Here is a 22,301-nt window from a genome sequence, read left to right on the forward strand (position 1 = left end):
GGAGCTGAAGCTGCCGGTGAGGCCGGCGGGCCCCGCGCAGCCCTTCTTCCCGTTCCTGCAGCAGCAGGAGCCGGCGCCCGGTGCGCGCGGGCTGAGCGCTGCCGATGGCTGCGTGCTGGTGTGCGCCGTGTGCCGCTGCTTCCTGGCCGAGCAGTGGGCCGCCTTCGAGCGCGCGCGCACGCCCGTGGACAAGCGCGTGTACTGGCTCAAGCGGCCGCACCAGTGCGACGCGAGCGCGGGCGGCCGGCGTGGGGCCCGCGAGTGGAACGCCGAGGACGCGCGCGACTCGGAGCTGTCGGAGCTGTCGGACGCCGACGCGCTACCGGAGCCGGAGCCCGAGCCGGAGCCCGAGCCCGAGGATGCTCACGACACCACTAAGCCGGGAGCCCGGCGCCGACACACGGGGCCCGGGACGCACTGGGCTCCCGAGCCGCGGGCCAGCGTGCTGAGGGGCGTCCAGGAACCCTGGCCTGTCCCCACTGTCCCTACAGTGCCCGACGGCACGGACAGCGCCGCCTCTAGCCGGGCCGTGGGACCCCCAGAGCGCAGCGGCACCCCCGAGGGCAGCGACGTCGCAGGGAGCCTTGGGGACGAGGGCCTGGAGCGGCCTCCCCCGACGCCCGCAGACAGCCAGGCCCGCTGTTGCTACGTCTGTGGGTCGGCGCTGTCGCCGGCCTCGCAGCAGCAGATCCACGTGCAGAAGCAGGAGGCGCCCGCTCAGGCGCCCTTCTTCCCCTTCCTGTGGCTGCACAGCCCCCCGCCCGGCGCCCAGCCCATCACCGAGGCGGGCAGCACCCTCGTGTGTCCCTGCTGCTTCTCGTCCCTCACGCACCAGTGGCAGAGCTTCGAGCTGGCCAACGTGCCTGTCCTGCAGCGGCTCTATGTGGTTCCCCTGAACAGCCACGCCCCCGGCATGGCCTCCAAGGCCCGGAGACTCCCCAGAGAGGAGGGGCCCGCCACCGCCGCGGGGCTGCTGCGGGAGGCCTGCTACCTCTGCGGGGAGGACTGTACACGGGATGCCCGGGCTGTGCCCTCCCGCATCGTCAATGGCAACTCGGGGAGCTCCATGCACTTCCCCTTCCTCAGCCTCCTTCCTTGCCCACCCAACGCTCGGCCCCCCAACAAGCGCTGCGAGGTTCGCAGCTGTCCCAAATGCTTCAGCGTCCTGGAGGACGTCTGGGCCCTGTACCGGGCATCGCACAACCGTGAGCTCATCAGCTCGGTGCAAGGCTTCCTGGGCAGGTACCACCAAGCCTTCTCCGCCTCGGACCCTACTCTGAGCGAGCTGCCCGCTTCCGCGCAGGGAGGCCCGCCTGCCGTCTGTTACATCTGCGGGGCTGAGTTGGGGCCGGGCAAGGAGTTCCAGCTCAGCATGAACCCCGCCAGCCACCTGGGCGAGAAGGAGCCCTTCTTTCCTTTCCTCACCGTCTATCCGCCCGCCCCACGGGCCAGGCCTGCAGACTCCACCGGCCTGGTGACCACCTGTGTGCTCTGCTATCACGACTTGCTGGGTCAATGGCTGCAGCACGAAGCCAGAGCCGCTCACCAGGCTGTCAGCGCCTGGTCTAGGCAGTACCAGGTGGACACGTTCGTGTGCTTCTTCTGTCAGCAAGAGAAGAAACGGTGTCTGGGCCTGAAGTCAGTGAGGGTGGCCAGGCTGCCCTTGTTCCTGTATACCCTGAGAGCCAGCCACAGCCTGTTGGTGGATGACGGCAGGCAGCTGATCATTGGTGCCTGCGTGGAATGTGGGACCCTGGTTTGTGCAGGTCAAGGGCTCGTCAACCAGGCACCCATGGGCTGGAGCTCCCCAGCAGCAGGAGTAACCAAGGTAAGCAGTAGCTTTCATCTCCTAGAGCATCTGGGTCGTCAAAAGGAGAGATGTTTTCTGTCCCTTGGTGGTTATCATTGATCCAGCCTGGCGTGTCCCTACAGGAGGCCTTCTCTTTGCCTTGCTAGCTTGGCTGACCTTGGAGGCCTGGGGCAGGAGGTTAGAGGGGTCTGGACGCAGGGGTGGAAGAGTGGCTGCTGCTGGAATCAGCAGGCCTGGGGCTGAAGCTGGGCGTGTTTGCTGCGGATCTATCAAACGGAGGAAGTTCAGGGCACGGCTGTTGTCCGCCCGATAACATTGGTAATTAGTGTAGCCACGCAGGTCACCGGGAGGTCCCAGTGACAAGTTCCTCTCACTAGCTCCTGGCTGCCTCTCTCTCTTCCCAAGATTCCCACCCAAGTGCCTTTCGATTGAGTCTTCCTGGTGGCTTTACGGAGCAGATGGCAACAGATTCCAGACGTGTAGGCGTGGGATACAGGCGCATGGGACTCCGGGATGGTGGCCTAGACCACCTTTGCAGTGGTTAGTCTTCTTTGCGAGTCAGCTGCGTGGAGCTGGGCCGAGGCCTGGGGCCTGTTCTCAGGATGCAGCTGTCTGCCTGGTAGGAGACAGTCAGGGCACTGGGACATTGGGACCTAGCTTTGTAAGAAGGGGGCAGGAGCTGGCCAGGTGGCCCCAGAAAGGGAGCGACAGGCAGGCATCTGTGAACCGCACTCACTGTCTTGCCCTTGGGCTGGGATCCTAATTCCTACCGAACAGACTGTCCTGTCCTGGGCAGAGGCCTGTGTGGCAGTGACTGGCTAGGGACCTGCAGAGAGAGACACAAAGGTGGGTAGGTGGGCCCAGTTCAGGAGTGGCGTTTGTGTATAAAGTGTCTGGGTCCTGTGATTGTGCATGTGGGTGTATGCATGTATGTGTGCGTGCGTGTGATGCCCGGGCACAGGAGGCTGACCTACGAGGCAATCGATCCCTGTTGTGCCTGGGTCCCCTTTCCCAGGCTCACAACCCCCCTGCCTCACCCACTGCCTTTATCTTTCCTGACCAGAGTTGGCCTTGCTCTTGAGTTGCCTTTTAAGGCTTTGATGGCAATCACCTGCTTCTGGCATGGGACGCCAAGCCTTTCATTAGCCACAGGTGTGTGACAGCCAGTGCTGAGGCTGTTGCTGGGACTTGGAAGGCACAGCTCCACAAGGTCTGAAGTGCAAGAAGAGCTTGGCTCTGGGGCAGGACAGGCCTGGTCCCGGCCTGCCCCTGTCTTTGGTTCAGAGCTATCTGCCAACAAGTTCTTATCCTGGCTGGGCTCAGCTCTCTTGGCTGAGAAGTGGGAATACGGGCCACATGGTTTGTAGGGATGTTCTGATAATTAAACTGATCAGGGAGCGTTTGAATGTCACCAGGCCAAGCTCACTGTGTTGAGGCTGTTCCTGAGACCCCTCTGTTTGGGCAGAAGGCACAGGGCACTTTTGAGTAAGGTTACAGCTACAGGCCAGGTGCCTGTGGGAAATTCGTTGGGCTGCTGCTGCGTGGGCGGTGGATGCTCACTGGGGGCATGGAGTTTTCTCTGGGAGTGCCTACTTTATGCTAACTTGACCTCTGCACAGGAACCCAAGGAATCAAAAGGCACTTGGGTCCCAAGCCAGCAGGGGTGGGAAGTAAGAGCAGTCTGTGTGCCCCCCCAGGCCCCTCCCATGTCTACCCAGGGGGCTAAGCTGAGCATCCAGTGAACTTCTGCCCTGTCCTTGGCCCTCACCTTTTCCCATGAACCTTTTTATCCCCGACACTGAGACTCAGGTAAGTCCCATAACTCTCACAGCCAGCAGGTGGCTGAGGGTTCCAGCCTGGAGCTCGGGACCTCCCCTAACCCCTGGGCCCTGCTCCGGCAGTTTGCCCGAGATGCATTGGAACCTGGCAGAGTAGCAAAAAGTGCAGAGACAGGAAGAACCCTGGAGCCCCGGGGATGGGAAGAGGCTGCTAGGGATGAGGGGACAGAAAGTACCAGATCTGGTAGCCTTTGCGGGGAGGAAGAGCTTGTCCTCTGTGCTGAAGGGTAGCTTGAGTGAAAGTATGGAAGGGACAGGGATGTGTCTGCAGTCAAGCCTATGCTGCAGTGGGGGGTGGGGGGTGGCAGGCATGTCTCGGACTCCGCTACGGGCGATGGCGGGAAGGAGGAGTCATTGAGCTCCCAGGGTCCGAGGATGCCGGGACGGAGCCCTCTGCCCTCTGCCCTTCCTCTGCGCTCCTGTTCTTCCCATGCATCCCACAAATATTTATAGAGCGCCTACTCTGAGCCAGGCGCTGTTCCAGATGCTGGGATCCGGTGGCAGGCACAGCCTGCAGTATCCCTGGGGAGGGACAGGCACAGAAGGTCCAAAAGGCTGCTTCCCTGCAGCGCTGAGAGCCGAGAGGCCATCAGCCAGACTGGGTGCAGTGCAGAGACGGGGGGGGGGGGGGGGGGGGGGGGGGGGGGGGGCGCCTGTGCAGAGGGCCAGGCTGCTAGGCTGGCAGGAGTGGAGGCAGAGGCACGCACAGCCTCTCCCTTGTCCCCCAGGCTGGCTCCCCGAGCTGCCCCTGCCCCCCAGAGTCCCTGAGCTCCCAATTAGCCTTTCTTCCTTCCCGTGTGCTGTCTGAGAACTTAGCTGGGAAGTAGGAAAGCCTGGTAAGGGCCAAGGAGACCCACTCAGTGGGGCAGAGCCTGTTCCAGAACCTCCTGGAACTGTGGAACCCTGGTAGATGCTCCCTCAAGTGAATCAACTTGAAAACGTCTGAAGAATGATGTGTCTAAGAAGTCAGGGGAAGGGATAGAAGGGAGATGGTATCTGGCATCCTCTAGTTGGGATGCTGGCAGAGTCATCCTCCCCCTCCCCTCCTGGTCCTTTGATTTTCTAGAGCTTGGTGCCCTGCCCGCCAAACCACCCTGGTTGCTGCACAGGTTGGGCAGCGGCTCGGTTGGGCCAGGGAGGGCTGCAGCTTGCTCTTTCTAGGCCTGGCATCCCGACCCCCATCCCACAGGAGCTAGAGAAAGACCCCAGGTTTGCCTTAAGATAGGCCTGGCCTGAATCATTCTATAAGGAGCAGGCTGTGTGACCTTGGTAGTGGCCCTTGACCTCTCCGAGCCTTGGTTTCCACACCTGAGTGATGATGGTGCTGCTTTTCCATAGCTGAGCCAGAGTATGGCTGCCCCTGCCACCACCACCACCACATGCCTTGTCTGTTGCTGTGAATGGCCGCCTCTGCCCCCAGTCTGTCCTGTCGGAACAGGTGGTAGGGTGGCCAGGTTGTGAGGTAAGTTTGGGGACAGTCTCACGAGGAACTGACTCCCAGGATGCTATGCTCCCTGTCTCCGTGGTCACTCTATCTTTTAAATGCTCCCGGGGAGGGTCTGACCCCCCCCCCCCATACTATCCTAGGTTGGAAAGGAGCCTAGAGAGGTTAAGTAACTTGCCCATGGTCACTCAGCCAGTTCCTGCAGGGTAAGCATTGGGCCTGGGCATCTGCTCTGGAACCTGTCCTGCTTTCTACCCTGTCCTGCCCTCTGTCCCCTTGTCCCCCTGCTGTGAAGGTGGCCATCCCCAGAGGGTCCATGGCTCTTCATTGGTACTATCCTACGCCACCCAGCCACTTGCATTTCTCAGGGGCACAGGCCCAGGAAGGCCCCGTGAGAGGAGCTCTGATGTCTCTGTCATTCACCCATTTTATTCTGCCTGGCCAATGGAGGGGTACCCCCTGCCTCTACCCCCGCCCCCCCCCCACAGCCAGGTGTTGCCTTTGGCTGGCTCCCGTCTTCTGCTCCCGTTTGTGGGGAGGTGCCTGCCCTGAGACCGCCGTGTCCTCTCTCAGGCACCGTGAGCAGCACGGACTAATGGAGCCTGTGGTTTGGTACCTCCTGTACCCCAGCCTGTTGCCAAGAGTCACCTGGCCAGGCCCCCAAGCCTAGTTGTCACTGTGCTTCTCATCTGAGCACATCACAGGTCTGCAGAGCTCCGTCAGGGTGGCTGCACATCTGTCCCCTGCTTCTTGGCACGCCGCCATCACCAGCTTCCCGCTCTGCAGGGAGGCCCTGGCCATCACCGTTTGCCTCGGGCCCTCGGGATACAAGCTGGGGCTCTTTCTGGAAGGTGCCAGACAGTGCTGGCATCTTCTTCTTGGCAGCAGCTGGGCAGCTGGGCTGTGGGCCTCTCTGAACCCTGGGCCCCTCCCCTTCCAAGGGGATGTCTACGTTTCCTTGCCGGTGTGGGAGCCTTCTGCTCAGAAGAATAAATTTTCCAGATGCCTTGTGCTAAACCTGGAGGAGATTGGAGCCTACTGGGAAAGAGGAAGTGGAGGCAAAAGGTCTTAAAAACTGAGCCTTCCCTGGAAGCAGGGTGGGGAAGAGGGCAGGGCTGAAGGCCAGGCCTGTTTGTAAGGCTGCAGGCCTCATGTCAGCTCAGCTCTCTTGGGACCTTGCCCTGGTGAGGTTAGCGCTGCAGGGAGAGTCCCTGGCAGACCTGGCGGTGGTAACTCGGGTTGTGTCTGCATGGCTGTGGAGGAGCCCACATCCTGGGCTCAGGTCCCTTTGTCCCTCACATCTGGGTCCTGGCTGGATGTGGAGAAGGACAAGACGTCTGCCCTCAGAAGAGAGTGTTTTGGAATTTGCTTCCTGTTTCCTACGTCACCTGTGTAGGACCCACATGGGTGATGTGGAGGGAGCCTCTACTCTGCCATGTGACTGTGACTCGGTTTCCCCGTCTGTCACAGCAGTAGGACCGGTGTCCAAGGCAGTCCTGTGTTAAGGAAGGTGAGGCCGTGGCTTGTGGTGTGTGGGCGCCCTGCTGCAGGGCTAGGAATGGTAGGTAGCCTGCCCTCAGAAGGGTGGGGTTTGAAGTTCGCCGCACATGGCCAAGAGTTGACTCAGCAGGTAAAGGTGTTTACTGTGCAGGTCTGAGTTCAGTCCTCAGGACCCTAACGCATGAAAAGTGCGAGAGAACTCACTCCATCCACAGTGGCCCTCCAGGCTTCCGTCCCCATGTGATTAGCACTCGGGAGCCCCTCTCCCACCCAATCATATGTATACAAATAATAATAAATAAATTGGTTTAAATTTACCATACAGTGCTGCAGCCCAGGACACCGGGAGTCTGTTCCCTGGAAGGTGACACAGTTGGGTCAGAACAACTTGCACTGTAAGGACCCACAGGCCCCACCCAACTTACGTGCACATCACCGGTAGCTTCTCTGTAACACAAGCTGATGAGGCATGTGTGACAGCGCCGTGCCGGGGACCTTCCCTCTCTCCTCAGTCCCCAGCCTCACACAGATTCTACCCTCCAAGACACAAGCACTTGGAACCCTGCACTCACAGTGCCTGCAGGCAAGACACCTGTCCACCTGGGTCTCAGTTTTCTCCCTCTGTCAAATGGGCATGTATAGTGGGGAACGTAGAGAAGGCTTCGGCTTCTGGAATCGGTACTCTAGGAGTGCCACTCACAAGAGCCCTGTCCTTCTCTGAGTGAGCCACAGAGGCGGTTTGCCTGTGTCATGTGCTGGGAGACATGGGTTGGGGATGGTGCAGTTGGAGGAGGGGCCGTGTGTCAGGCTGCCCCGATCTTTCCTTTTATCCTCCATGCTGCCCACTGTGTTCCTCTCGGGGCTCCCCTTGGCATCCGCTGATGTGGTAACTCGGCTCACCCGCCCCCACACACCGCCCGTCCCTCCTCTGGCCACGCAGGGATGCCGTGGATGACGAATGTCCCGTGGTAGTGGGGTCTTTGCCACTTAGCAGGGTGGAGGACAGGCTAAGGAACCTGAGCCATTTCAGGACTAACAGGGCAGGCAGGGCTGGAGTAGAGTCATCAGCAGGCCTGTCCTGTGTCCTGAGGCCTGGCTCCTACCTTCCCAGCCCGACTTGAGAAGAGTCTACAGTCAGCCACTGTCTACCAGCTTCTCGATCAGCACTTCTCAACCTCTGGGTCATGACCCCTCTGGGGTGGAAGGACCCTTGCACAGTGGCTGCCTATCAGGTATTTACAGTATGATGCGTAACAGTAGCAAAATTAGCCATGAAATGGCAACGAAATAATTTTATGGTTGGGGGTCACCACAAGCATGAGGAACTGTATTAAAGGGCCACAGAATTAGGAAGGTTGAGAACCATTGTTCCAGACAGAACAGCAGCAGGAGAATCAGTGTGCTGACCCCTTACGGTGATCGGTATACTGACCCCTTATGGTGATCATCGGTGTGCTGACCCTTATGGTGATCGGTGTGATGACCCTTATGGTGATCATCGGTGTGCTGACCCTTATGGTGATCGGTGTACTGACCCCTTACGGTGATCATCGGTGTGCTGACCCCTTACGGTGATCGGTGTGCTGGCCCCTTACGGTGATCATCGGTGTGCTGACCCCTTACGGTGATCATCGGTGTGCTGGACCCTTACGGTGATCATCGGTGTGCTGGCCCTTATGGTGATGATCGGTGTGCTGGCCCCTATGGTGATCATCGGTGTGCTGGCCCTTATGGTGATTATCGGTGTGCTGGCCCCTATGGTGATCATCGGTGTGCTGGCCCCTTATGGTGATCGGTGTGATGACCCTTATGGTGATCGGTGTGCTGACCCCTTATGGTGATCGGTGTGCTGGCCCCTTACGGTGATCGGTGTGCTGGCCCCTTACGGTGATCGGTGTGCTGGCCCCTTACGGTGATCGGTGTGCTGACCCCTTACGGTGATCATCGGTGTGCTGACCCCTTACGGTGATCATCGGTGTGCTGGACCCTTACGGTGATCGGTGTGCTGACCCCTTACGGTGATCGGTGTGATGACCCTTATGGTGATCAGTGTGCTGACCCTTATGGTGATCAGTGTGCTGACCCCTTATGGTGAGCTTTCCAAACCTGAAGACCCTCAAGCTTACTTGCTCCCCGCCATCTGGGGACTAGAGGGAACTGTATTTTACAGACCTCCAACGTGACAGGACCTGGGTATGGGACTCAGGGGTCTTAGCCTTTATCCTTTCCTCAAGCCTAGAGAGGCCATAGCGACCCAAAGGGACCAGGGCAGCTTGGAGTTTGACATCTCCAGGGTATCTCGTGGGTCACATCTGGTTGGTTAAGGCTCCCACACTAAGATTCCCCTTGTTGCAGGTCCCTCCAAAAGATCCCATGTTACGTTCTATGCTATTTTCCCCTTCTCTGATCATGTGACGTCCAGGGGTTCTGTGAACAGCAGGGCCGAGACCAGTGGCTCTCAACCTTCCTGATGCTGTGACCCTTTAATACAGTTCCTCATGTTGGGGGGACCCCACCCCCAGCCATAAAAGTGTTCTCATTGCTACCTCATAACTGTAAATCTACTACTGTTATTAATTGTCATTTAAATACCTGTGCTTTCTGATGGTCCTAGGGGACCCCTGTGAAAGGGCCATTTGACCCCAAAGGGGTCACAACCCACAGGTTGAGAACCACTGGCCCAGATCCTTCGGCGCACATCTGTACATCTGGATGTGGCTTCAGGCCCAAGATAGCAGGGTGAAACCTGCTTCTGTACCAGTCCTAGCCCTGGGTATGGCCAGTGGGCACCCATCCACCAGGGCTCAGCCATCTGACTTTGTACCCCTAGTCATCTGGGCTCCCCTGGAGGAGAGGGCCTCGCTGGAGACAGACTCAACTGACCTCATTCCTGTGGGAGTCGAGAGTACACTGATGTTTTTCCAGGGACATGAAGTGGCTACTGTGTGCTGGGGTATCGGGCATTGCCTTAGGTGTCCTCATGGGGGGCAGCATATTCCAGAGCCTTAGCCTCATGGCAGACCCCCGTGTGTGGGGGACTCTGCTCTGCCACTTCCTATTCGTCTTGAGCCAGCTCTTTCCCTGGTTACAAATGCCGGGGACAGATGTGGCTTTTTTTGGTGGGCTCTGGGAGAGTGGTTTCCAGTTTCTTCATTTGGGATAACTGTCTGGGGCCACACGGGCCACTTACTGTCACTGGGTAGGTAAATGGAGTCTTGGTGCTGGGAGGCCTGCGCCAGCGTGGGCCGGCAGAGGTAGGTGGCAGCTTCACATTGTCTGATAAACCAGAGTTGGAAGCAGTTGTGCCCAGGCAGGGATTTCAGGCATGCTGGGCTGAGCAGGGTATCCTCAGTGCAGCTGCAGACGTGTTCCCAGTAATGACCCTGGTGTGCGGAATGCTGACAGGACAGTGTCAGGGACAAGTGTCTTGGGTGGGACGAGTTTATGGGGAAGTTGGTCCCTTCTTTCTACTGCCGCCTTCAGAATGACCTTGTGGTGACTGACAAAGCCACGTGCCATCAGGACCAGGCCGCTCTGATGCAGCGACTCTGCCAGGCCACACCTTTGGGGAGCAGCTGTCTCTGTCATCTGAAGCGCTGCTGGGTGGCAGGGAGTGGCCCAGCTGGCAGGCTTGCCCTGTGGTCTGCAGGTACCTGGGACTCTGGGCCCCAAGAGATATAACGGATCCCTCGTGATCCAGGCTGCCCTGTGCCAGGCCCTTAACCAGGACAGTGGAATGCAGCATCAGCAGCTGCAGGCAGCGCATGGCCAAGGTTGGCTGATGGAGGACAGGAGCAGGGGTAGTGTCTCCCACCCCTTGATGGAGGTGACTATAGGCTGGATCCAGGACCCTAGAGGCTCAGTGTGAGGAGTAAAAACCCTCCCAGCTCCCTGGTACCTGACTTCATCATCACCCATCTTCACCAGGACTGCCGTGAAGGGTGATGTAAGCATTTGACATTTGGGATCCAGAGGGGAAACTGAGGCTGCTGTATACAGCCAGCCGCTGACACTCTGCTCCCTGCTGTGTTCTTTAACTTCTGGCTTCTCACTCCCACACCAGGATGGTCACATGACCCACCTCCCGGGGCTGGGACAGAACAGGAGACATGACCATAGGAAGCAGGGAGAAGAGACCCTGTTCTCAAGGAACAGGAGGCAGTTGCCTGCAGCCAGGGCACCTGGGACCAGAGCCTCCATTGTCCTATCTCTGGGTTTCAGCGCCCATCTAAGGGATGAAGGGGCACTCGGGTACATGGTCTGTGTGACAACTGGCCCCCAGGAAAGCTCCTGATGTTGCATAGTGGTCAGTATGCCAATACATCTGCTGTCTGTCTTTCTGTCTGTGTAGGACTTTGGACAGCGTGTGTAGCCCAGGGCTCTATTAGTCTTCTTTGCTCTTTATCTTAGTTAGGGTTACTCTTGTTGTGATGAAACACCATGAGGAGGAAAGGGTTTATTTGGCTTACACTTCACATAGTAGTCTATCAGGGAAGGAAGCCAGGACAGGAACTAAAAACAGGGCAGGAACCTGGAGGCAGGAGCTGATGCAGAGGTCATGGAGGAGTGCTGCTTACTGGCTTGCTCTTCGTGGCTTGCTCAGCCTGCTTTCTTATAGAACCCAGAACTGCCAGCCCAGGGATGGCATCACCCATCATGGGCTGGGCCCTCCCGCATCGGTCACTAATTAAGGAAATGCCCTACAGGTTTGCCTACAGCGCGATATTATGAGTCTTAATTGAGTCTTTCTCCTTTCCTTTCCTTTCTCCCTAGCTTGTGTCAAGTTGGTATAAAACTAGCCAGGACACTGTGTCCCTCCTGTCCTTGGGCCCCACTGCGGTTAGAAGCTGTCCTCTAGAAGCACAGGCTTTGTACCCTGCCATGATCCACGGAGCCAGGAGGGGAGTGTGAGGCGGGACACTTTGGGGTCAAGAAGTAGTTCAGATCCCAGCTGGGTTTGCTTGTGACCTTCCCACAGGAGGAATGGGAAAGGGGCATACAAAGAATCAGGAGTTTGGGCTGGAGAGATGGCTCAGTGAAGAGCATCTGTTGGGAGTTCAGATCCCAGCACCCACATTAGGCGGCTCACAACCACTTGTAACTCCAGTTCTGGGGAATCTGATGCTTTCTTCTGGCCTTTCTAGGTGCCCACCCACCCACAAGCATATGCACAGACACACATATGTAGATAATGAAGTAAATATTAAAAAAAAAAAAAAAGAATCAAGAATTTATAGAGATCCATGGTCCTCAGCACTGTGGCCATCCTCACAAGCGTTTCTTGCTTTTTCTTTTTTTATTGATATAGTCTCCCTCAGTGTCCCAGGTTGGACTTGAACTCATGGAAATCCTCCTGCCTCAATACCTCCAGTGCTGGGATTATGAGTGAGAGCCACTATTTCTGACTGTCGTGCATATTGCTGACTCTTAGAACCCAGTGCGAGGTCTGGCACGTAGACACATCCTGATTTTTTTGGTTGGTAGATACTGTCAGACTCACAGGCGGCAGGGACCCCCTGTTTTGCACACACTCCAGGAGCTGACTCCTCTTGTTCGCTGAGCTTCTGGCTGTCCCCGCCCTCCCGTCACATCTCAACACCAGCTCTCTTCTCCGTCTGCTGCCTGCTTTCCTGCTCTTGGAGTTCTGGCTAACCCTTCCCATCCCTACCTGCTGACGGACCTTGGCACTCGGCCATAAGCACTGGTTTCGTGTTTGCTGGTAACTTACCATTTGTTAAGCCTGGTGTCACAGCTCTTGTCCTGTGTGTGTGTCAGCCTCTTTGGCCAACCACATCGCACGCCGCCGCCGAGGTGGAGTTGCCAGAGCCCATCCTCTGTCGCCTTTTCTTCCGATCTCTTGGCAGCCTGGGAATGGCGTTCCTGAAAAGCGTTGCCGTTGGCAAAACCGCAATTAGCAAGATCAAAGCCTTAGAGAAGATGGGAGGGTAGGGGAGAAAACAGTAAAAAAAAAAATGGCATGGAGTGTGCCTTTAAAAGACACAGGAAATAGGAATTCTTCAAGGCACAACTGCCAAGACCTGCTCGCCCAGGCTCATGCTGAAGAACCCTCTGCAGCCGGGCACCAGTTCCTGCATTGCAGATGGGGAAGTTGTCGATTGTCTTCACGTGGACCGGGTGTGTGTGTGTGTGTCCGTGTGTCCGTCTGTCCGTCCCTTCCTGTGGGCCGCGTGTCTTCTTGGGTCAGCCTTGGCCATTTCTGCTTTCTCAGTGTGTGTGCTGTGTCTGTGTGGTCTGGTTTTGTTGGTGTCACTTGTGTGCCCACCCCTCATACTTCTGGGCCATCTGTGGGCTCTGTAGTGATGACTCCTCTCTCATGCCAGCCTTGGTGACTGCTGCCACCTCTAACCTTCTCATCACCCCAGCTGTGGGTTTGATGGCTTTATTACCCTCTCAGGAAGTTTACATTTTGGAAATCTGTGCCTCTCTGAAGTTTTTGAGCAGTCCTTTTCGGACATGGAACATCTTTCCAAACTTAACAATGAGCCCTTTCCTGCTCCATCTTTATGAGCTAGGAAGAAACAGTTGTGAGCACACCAGGCCTTTTCCAACTCCTCCCCTGGGGGCCAAATGTCCACGTCTGACTTCCCCCTATGGTTTTGGAAAGGTTAAAATAATCTCTCTTGGACCTGGGGATGTGGCCCAGTTAGGAGAATACTCACATACTCACGCATCCTGGGTGAGTGTGTGTGTGTGTGTGTGTATACACACACACACACACACACATATTAATTTTTTTTTTGAGACAAGGTCTCTAACTGAACAGGGAGCTCATCCGTTTATCTAAGCTGGCAAACCAGTGAGCCCCTGGATCCTCCCGTGTCTCTGGCTTTCCTGTGACTGGCCATGTCTGGCTTTCCTGGGAGCTCTGGGGATCAAACTCAAGGCCCCATGCTTGTGCAGAAGCACTTTACCCACCGAGCTACAGGACCTACATTTTTTTGTTTGTTTGTTTGTTTGAGACAAGGTTTGCAGTAGTTCAGTCTAGCTGGACTCAGACTCACTATATGCTGGAGGGTGATCTCGAGCTCTTGGCCCTGCTGACACCACCTCGTGAGTGCTGGCTTACAGGCCTGCACCAGCCACCATGCCCAGATAGATTTATTTGTGTGTGGGGTGTGTGTGTGTGTGTGTGTGTGTGAGTGTAGGTGCACATGGATGTGTCTGTGTGTACTACAGTCTGTATATGGAGGTCAGGGGGACAGTTTTCAGGAGCTGGTCCTCTCCCGCCTCCAGGTGAGTTCTGGGGATTGAACTCAGGTCCTCACGCTTGGCAGCAAGTGTCATTAACTGTAGAATGATCTCCCTGGTCCTAGACTTAAATATTTTTTTAGATAATATTTTTGAGATTATAATATAATCACATTATTTCCCTCTTCCCCAAATGCATTTAGGAAGGCATTATTCCAGACCATAGACTTTGACGGTGCCCGCCTCCTAGTTGAGGTGCTGGGCAGTAGTTTGAAGATGTCTGCATCCAGTAACTTTAGCTTTTGTTCTGTATACAAAGTACCCACTAATTAAAATGTGTGGGGATTTCCATACTTTTCTACTAAGCATCTTTATCCTAGTCTGTCTATATCCCTGGGTCTTCCCAAGCCTATCACAAGCTGAGGTCTCCTTGGGATCATGGAAGTGGGTGATGGATAAGTACACACACACACACACACACACACACACACACACACACACACACACACACACCTGCCAAGCCCCTGTGGGATCCTTAACTCAGGACTCAAGGGTGGGACTCCCTAGGGCAGGACCACCGCCCTGGTCCCCCCTGCACTTCTAGAGCAGCCTGGAGCCCAGCCAGAGCCCTGGCCAGTTTCTTCTGTGTGTTTCATTATTTTTAAAAGTTACTGGGTTCGGGGTGTAACTTGGTGGTCTGAGAAATTTGTTCTTTTATTGCAGCTTTTCCAGGAGGTAATTCTCATGTAAAAGCTTCTTTAAAATGAGACCTCAGTGATTTTTGGACACTCGAGGATTGTGCAGCTATCAGCGTGGTTTAATTTAGATCATTTCAGCACTGAAAGCACCCACCTAGGCCCTAGAAACACAATGTGTGTTCTCTCTCCGTGGATTTTCTGTGAACAGTTCATACACAAGTTCTTATCTGGCTCTCTCCTCTGCCCTGCCTCTCTCTTCCATAGACTCTCACTATGTAGCTTAAGCTGGCTTTGACCTTGCAGTGATCCTCCTGCCTCAGCCTCTAGAGTGCTGGCATTACAGGTGTGACATTGCCCCTGGCTTGTCTTCGTTTGTCAAGTATATGGCTAGGAGTGGGGTTGCCGAGTCTGGCCACTCCCCTGGGCTTCTCCTCTTGAGGAGTTGCTGTACCAGATTGCTTTCCACAGAGGCTGCCCCGCCCCCCTCTGCCAGCAGGCGTGAGAAGCTGAGCAACCACAGGCCAGACAGCAGGTCTTAAGGCACAGTGTAACATGCTGTGGTCAGCATGGCTAATGTCCTTTCTCACATTCAAGCCTGTCTGTCAACAGATAATTTGTGTGTATGAGTGTGTATGTGTGTGTATGTATACATGTGTTTGAGTGTGTGCATGTGCGTGCGTGCGTGCGTGTGCGCGCATGTGCGCGCAGAGGCCATAGGTCTTCCTTAATCACCTGCTGCCTTGCTCTCTGAGACAGTCTCTCACTGACTTAGGGGGCAGTGCTCACTGATTCATCTACACTGGCTGGCCAGGGAGCTGCGGGGAGCCTCCTGTCTCTGCCCCCCTCCCAGCACTAGGTCAGGTGCACGCTGCTGCCCCTGGCTTTTACATGCACACTGGAGATCTGAACCCAGGTCCTCACGCTTGCATAGCAAGCAAGCGCTTTGCCATCTGGTCCATCTCCCCAGCTCCCAATGGAAAATGGGAAACTTCTTCATTTTAATGGTGACAAAGCAGCTCCAGGAGTTTGAGAGATGGCTCAGTGGTTAAGAGCACTGGCTGCTCTTCCTTCCTGAGGACCCTGGTTTGGTTCTCAGCAGACACACACACACACACACACACACACACAGTGGCTGACTTCCATCTGTGATTCCAGTTCCCGGGGCTTCGGCGTCCTCTTCTGGCGTCCTTGAGCACTGCACATTCATGGTGTACATACATACATAGAAGCAAAATACTCTATGTACACAAAATAAAAATAAATCTAAACAACAACAACAACAACAAAAAAACATGCTACAACACTTCTGAGCTGAGGGGTGGTGGGCAAGCAGCTTCCCTTCATTGTTTCTTAGTTTCGTCGTCTGTAAATGCTTCAGGAAGGGGTTGAGTTAGTTAATGCTTAGACGGTACTTAGAGCGGTTTCTGGCATCAGGAAACCCCATGTCCAGTTAGTAACCAGCTATGTTATTCTGTTGCTGTTGTAGGGATTTCAGAAAGGAACGGGGGGGGGGGGGGGACGACAGGCAGGCCACTGTCCAGCCTCACGGCCTGGAGGCTGCACTATTCACACCGTTCTGTTCACACCATTATTCTATTCACACCGTTCTCACTTCCCCTCACGACATCTTCAGAGCCTTCTCCGCCCTGCCGAGAGGGAACTTGGGTGCTGTCATCCTGAGCCCTGATTACTCAATGCCTGGTGGCACAGGTAGCCTCTGATGTCTTGGGGACATGATGCTTTTCTTGTCTATGAGATACTCACATAGCTCACCCAAGAGGCCAGCATCAGGGAGTGCAGGCCATGGGGCGGGGTGGGGGTGGGGGGTGGGGGGCGGTGCTATCAGCACCACGGCAAACTTTTGTCTTAGGATGGTTCCTTGCCATTGGCACAGACCTGAAATCTGCAGGCTCCAGGCCAGGTGCAGAGTGGGGCATGGTCACTGAGGACAGGGCTATAGACAGGGATGTATTCACACTGAAAATAGAGTCTAAGGAAAGAAAGGCAGTCAGAAAAATGACACCCCCCCACCAGAACTGCCTCCAGCCCATCGATATGTGCACACACGTGCTTGTGACACTGTGGGATGATGCTTGACATCATGTGCCCTGGCACCTTTTGCCTAATGTTACAACTGCCTTTCAGAGGGGCTGAAGCTGTGGGCTGTAGAGCATGATGCTTGGTTCAAGTCTGAGCCTTGCTCCTTGCTTACTGTGTGTTCTTTAGCTAGTTACTCACCTTCTCTGTGCTATAGTTTCTGAACTATAAAGCAGAGCTAATGGTGATGCCCATGTCCTGAGTTGTGTAGGTCAGAAAGACAGTCTCTATCAGAGGACTAACAGCTGGATTAGGGGTTCCCAGGTGCCCAGCTTTCATAGTGGTCCTGGTCACCAAGACACCCATGGTGATGCCCGCTTTCTAGATGTGATGGCTTTGCAGGATCCTGACCTCTACTGTAGCTCTGGCCAGCTGGTCTCACAGGTACACTGACTGGCCCCTGTTCTCAGGCAGTGGGAGCTAGGGGAGGTGGCTGGTGGCTATGGGGCCAGGAGGGCCTGGGTCTGATGCTCAGCGGAGCCTGGAGAGCCCTCTGGTTTCAGTGTGCCCTGAACAACACAAACCTGTCTCATAAAAATGTCCCTTAAGGGGGCTGGAGAGATGGCTCAGTGGTTAAGAACACTGACTGCTCATCCAGAGGACTCGGGTTTAATTCTCAGCATCCACATGGCAGCTCACAACTGTCTGTAACTCCAGTTCCAGGGGACCCGATATCCATGGCAAAGTACCAACGCACATAAAATAAAGATAAATAATTTTTTAAAAATATGTCCCTTAAGTAAGAGATTATTGAATGCTCACTTAGTTCCTGCATCAGCTCAGCTCTTAGCTCCCATTCATTCCATCCTGGGCAGAGGCATTTATCCTGGGGAGTAGCCGCAGAGGCCAGCCGAGTCCTGGCAAACACTCCGGCTTCCTCCAAAACTTTCCATCTTACTTGGTGTAGAGTCGCATGTGGGAAAAGATACTGGGAGATCTGTGACCCTGCCCCTTGTTCTCACCCGACGCTGGCGACCCTTTCTGTCACCGCAGTGCACAGCTGGGCCATCAACACCAGTAGAGTCTGCGGGTGAAGATCAGGCCCCCAGTTATACATGCGGTGATGTACGAGTGGGTGGGTATATTTGTATATGTATCTGTATATGTCTCTGTGAATGTATGTGTTCCTCTGCATGTGTGCCTATGCATTTGTCTGTTTCTGTATGTGCATGTGTTTGCATGCGTGTGTATGCATTTGTCTCTGTGTGTGTATGTTTACATGAGTATGTCTGTGTGTATGTGTTTACATGAGTGTGTCTGTGTGTATGCACTTGTCTGTGTGTGTGTGTGTTTACATGAGTGTGTCTGTGTGTATGCATTTGTCTGTGTGTATGTGTTTACCTGTGAATGGGGGGGGGTTCTGTGTCCTACCTCACCTGACCAAGAAGAGACCATTTACCAAGAATATATGGCTGGCCCCCAATTCTGCTAGCCTCTGGTTGGTCCTGGACTTCTTGGCTCATCAGTGGGCAGGCCTGCCTAGTGACATCTAGGTACCACGTGGGCCTCTGTGTGTATATGGATGAGAAGAATACACTGATGGAATTTCTGGTTTAGGCTTCTGAGATTTCACATTTAAAGAAGATTTATTTTTATTTTAATTATGTGTATATGCATGTCTGTGTATGGATATGTGCATGTGAGTGTAGTACCCATGGAGGCCAGAAGAGGGTGTCAGATACTCCTGGAGCTGGAGTTACATGAGGTTGTGTGCTACCTAATATGAGTGCTGGGAGCCAAACTCAGGTCTGTAAGAGTAATTAGCTGTCGTTTTGTTTTGTTTTGTTTTTTGAGACAGGGTTTCTCTGTGTAGCTTTGAGCCTTTCCTGGAACTCACTCTGTAGCCCAGGCTGGCCTCGAACTCACAGAGATCTGCCTGCCTCTGCCTCCCGAGTGCTGGAATTAAAGGTGTGTGCCACCACCGCCTGGCTTAATCAACAGTCTTAAGTGCTGAGCCATCTCTCTAGTCCCAGATGGTTTGTTTTTACTTGTTTTTTTTTTTTTTTTTTTTCTTTTTTTCTTTTTTTGGTTTTTCGAGACAGGGTTTCTCTGTGTAGCTTTGCGCCTTTCCTGGAACTCACTTGGTAGCCCAGGCTGGCCTCGAACTCACAGAGATCCGCCTGGCTCTGCCTCCCGAGTGCTGGGATTAAAGGCGTGCGCCACCACCGCCCGGCTACTTGTTTGTTTTTTAATATACAGAGGGCCTTGAGTTCCATTCACTAGAGCAATAAGAAGCCATTGTGTGTTCAGAGCAGGTCTTAAGGTAGGAGGTGGTCTGAGAGGCAGCAATAGGCCAGTTGGCAGGAGAGGAGAGAAGCAAACAGGCCAGAATCTAATAGGAGATGCGGCCTGGGAGAGGAGTGAGAGCGGGGAGGGGTCTCACCGATTCCCAGAGCAGCCAAGTCACTTGTCCAAAGTGAAGCGCCCAGCACATGAGCTGGCACGCTTCCCTCTGTTTCTTTACCAGCCCGTGGAGCATGTGATGGGAAGCCCCTTGCAGAAGCCAGGCGGCCGAGTGTGCCCAGTGTGAGTATGTTTGTCCACTGCTGCACAGCTCCCAGTGGCCACGGTGAACCTCCTGACCTCCTCAAGCTGGTCATCCACACAGCTCCGGAGCTCAGAACCACCGGTCGGAAAGCTGGCTTAGACCTTTCTAGTCTCTCTTTCTCTAGCTCTTTTGCTCTCTTATTTTTAAACTTGTTTGTTTTATGTGCGTTAGTGTTTTGCCTGTGCGTGTGTGTGTCTGTGTGAGGGTGCCAGATCCCCTGAAACTGGAGTTACAGTTATGAACTCCATGTGGGTTCTGGGAATTGAACCTGGATACTCTGGAAGAGCAGTCAGTGCTCTTAACCGCTGAGCCATCTCTCCAGCCTCTCTTTTTAAACTTTAACAGCAAAGTCGTTACAGGGTCTCATTATGTAGCGTCCTATGACCTGAACTTGCACTGTAGCCCCAGCTGACCTTGAACCCTGCTGAGACCTTGCGGCCTCCCGGGTGCTGGCATTACAGATATGTGACTCTGTGCCTGGATGGCAGCTGTTTCTCTTGTCCTGGGGTCCCTTGCTCCATCCCTTTAGACACTGGTTTAACTTTAGATGACTCCCGTCGTACTGGTGCTGGATGTACGTAACCGCTCTACCCGCTACCCCAGGGATCTGCTGTGCCCGGTGGCTGACAGAGTAGTGTTTCCAGCAAACACTGAATACTGTGTAGGGAGAGGGGAGTATGTGTGTGTGCTGGGGGAGGGGTACTCCATCGCCCTGGGGCTGGACAGGCCCTCTGCCAAGTGAGTTTCAGAGATCTGGGAAAGGAAGCAGAGGTAACCGTAGCATGGTCTCCTGGGAGGGAGGTCAGGGACTTGGTGGCTCAGATCTGTCACTCTAGCGACTCAGGAGGCTGAGGTAGGAGGATTGCAAGGGCTACCCTGGGCTAGATTGAGTTTAAGGCTAGCCTAGGCTGTAGAGTGAATTCAGGGTTGGCCTGGCAACTTACCAAGTCCCTGTCTCAAAAGAAATCTCTGAAAAGGGGCCTGGGGATATAGCTTATCCATAGAGCTGCTCCCTGTGAATTGCCAGAGAGGCTGAGGAATGGCTCAGTGGTGGAGCCCCTGCCTAAAATCCCCCAGTGGGGACCTGGGGCAAGGCTCAGTGGTGGAGCCCCTGCCTAGAATCCCCCAGTGAGGACCTGGGGCAAGGCTCAGTGGTGGAGCCCCTGCCTAGAATCCCCCAGTGAGGGGCTGGAGTGGGGTTCCACTACATGCAGGAGGCTCTGGGTTCTATCTTCAATATCACCAAAGCAGAGCGAGTGAGCAGTATTGGGGTGACCTCCTATCTGGCAGGGATAGCAGGCTCTCTACTCTCTCTCTATGTCTGTGCTAGTCTGGATTTAGGGGACCCCAGGGGAAGGTCCTGCTTGGATTTTTGTAAACACTGGCTCCCCCGGAGGAACAGCTAGACCTGTGGCCCTAGGCTCCTGGGCTCCTGAGCTCTTGACTCACTGTTGTGACTGCCTCAGACTTGTTTAAACTCCAGAGAGAAAGGGAGCCACGTCTGGGGGTGGCTGGCGCCTGTTTCCTTGTGCCCACAGGGAGCGTGGAGAGGGTTCTGGATTCCAGAAGAGGCTTCCTGGAGCTGTTCCCTGGTGGGTGGACACAGCCTGCACTTCCCAGCTGCTGGTGGCCAGGCCTGAGGAGCCCTGAGCAGCGACCCTGAGCAGACACCCCCTCAGTACAGCAGTGGTGGTTCAGCTTTCTGTATCTCTCTTGGGCCCGCAAGGGAGCCCCAGAGCCCGGGCTTAGGGCATGTTTAGACGGGGCGGGGCTGCCAGGAATCTGTTCCTTTATTCGGGAGCTAAATGGATCTTTTATTAGGATCAGCAAAATCCATTTTTAACCGAATTTGAAGGTCAGCCTGGCTTAGGTTTCTTCCAACCATGCTGGGGAGTGTCTTTTGTGCCCCAGATCTTGGAGATGGCAGTCCTGTAGACAAGTTCTGGGGAAGGGAGTCTCACTCAAGCCGCGGTGCCTGTCTTTGATCTTGCTTGGGCCAGCCATCTAAATTCTGCGTTTCCTGATGAACAGTTTGTCATTTATTGAGCACCTACTGCATACAGAAGAGCAAGGCCTGGGGCTGGAAAAGCCGGAGAGATGGGAAAACAGTTCCAGAGAGTGGGGGGCTGGAACGATGCTGGGGTCAGCCTTTGGGGGACTGTGGGCACTGGGGGGGAAAGCTTAACGCTTGGAGCCCTCCTTCCAGCTCTGCCCCGCTCTGGAATTTCAGGTGTCACCCCAGCTTGGGGCCTGGATTCCCCGTCTAGGTAGTTCTTCAGATTTCACCTTGGGAGGTAGGCGACCGTGGCTGGTCGTGTGTCAGCTTCTCTGAGGCCCTCAGTAAACTCCACATCACCAGGCCGCCAGGACCCGCCGCACTCGTGGGCCCCTGTTCCGTTTCATCGTGGAACAGGACCCCTCATCTCCTGACGTGCAGGGTGTTTTCTGAGGCTCTGGAGGGGGAGGTCTCTGGAGGATGCAGCAGCCCAGTGGTGGGCAGCCTGGGGGCCTCGCCTCAGCCTCCTGGTTGAGAGGTATACAGCCTGTCGGCTGGCGTGAAGTGGCTGTCTCTCTGGGTGGTGCAGACAGTGTCTTGATACCGTTAGTGGCAGCTTGTTCTGTGAGTAGACAGCGGCTTCTGTTTCTGGCCCAGGATTCCTAGTCCAGGGGGAGAGAGGGCGCATTTTTCTGGCTGTAAGGGAATTGGACCCTCTGATGGTAAGGTGAGTAGGGTTGTAAGTGGTTGGCAGCTGCCTACCTGATAAGCCGCCGGGCACATCTCTGTACCTGCTATGGCCGGGCTCAGTAATGGATGGGCGGGCTCAGAGCCTTGGAAACAGGACCCCCCTCTCATCAGGGGCTGCAGTCTCTTCAGGGAGGTGGGTCGCAAGGATGTGAACAGGCAGAACACAGTTAGATCTAACGTACAGGACAGGCGGTGGCCTGGATCCTGCTGGTCAGGCTGCATGGGGAGATGGTGATGGTTCCTGTGTGGCTACCCAGGGTCTTTTGGTCATGCTGCAATCTCCCCAGTGGTACCCACTTGCTCTGGACATCTGACCTTTGCAGATACAGTGGTGCCCCCGTTGGTTGAGTGGTTCCTGGCCTGCGCTGTGGAGCCTGGGCTGGCATCCAGGGCTGTCTCCTGTGGCTTCCC

At 55.2% G+C, this 22,301-nt stretch overlaps 1 protein-coding gene across 4 annotated transcripts in view; it reads left to right on the forward strand.

Moving 5' to 3' along the window:
* The first annotated feature begins 93 nt into the window (after positions 1-93).
* The window catches only part of Gse1 (Gse1 coiled-coil protein), a 353,452-nt gene continuing 331,244 nt past the window's right edge, over positions 94-22,301 (forward strand). Inside the window, exon 1 of one of the 4 annotated variants that reach the window (XM_037206309.1) lies at positions 94-1,828. In XM_037206309.1, coding sequence (XP_037062204.1) covers positions 914-1,828 — 915 coding nt within the window. In that variant the 5' untranslated portion in view covers positions 94-913. The remainder of the gene's footprint in view (positions 1,829-22,301) is intronic. The other 3 variants (XM_028880794.2, XM_028880793.2, XM_037206308.1) reach the window with 3 other exon arrangements.

The sequence above is a fragment of the Peromyscus leucopus genome, chromosome 5 (genome assembly GCF_004664715.2).
Source record: "Peromyscus leucopus breed LL Stock chromosome 5, UCI_PerLeu_2.1, whole genome shotgun sequence".
NCBI classification, from domain to species: Eukaryota; Metazoa; Chordata; class Mammalia; order Rodentia; family Cricetidae; genus Peromyscus; species Peromyscus leucopus.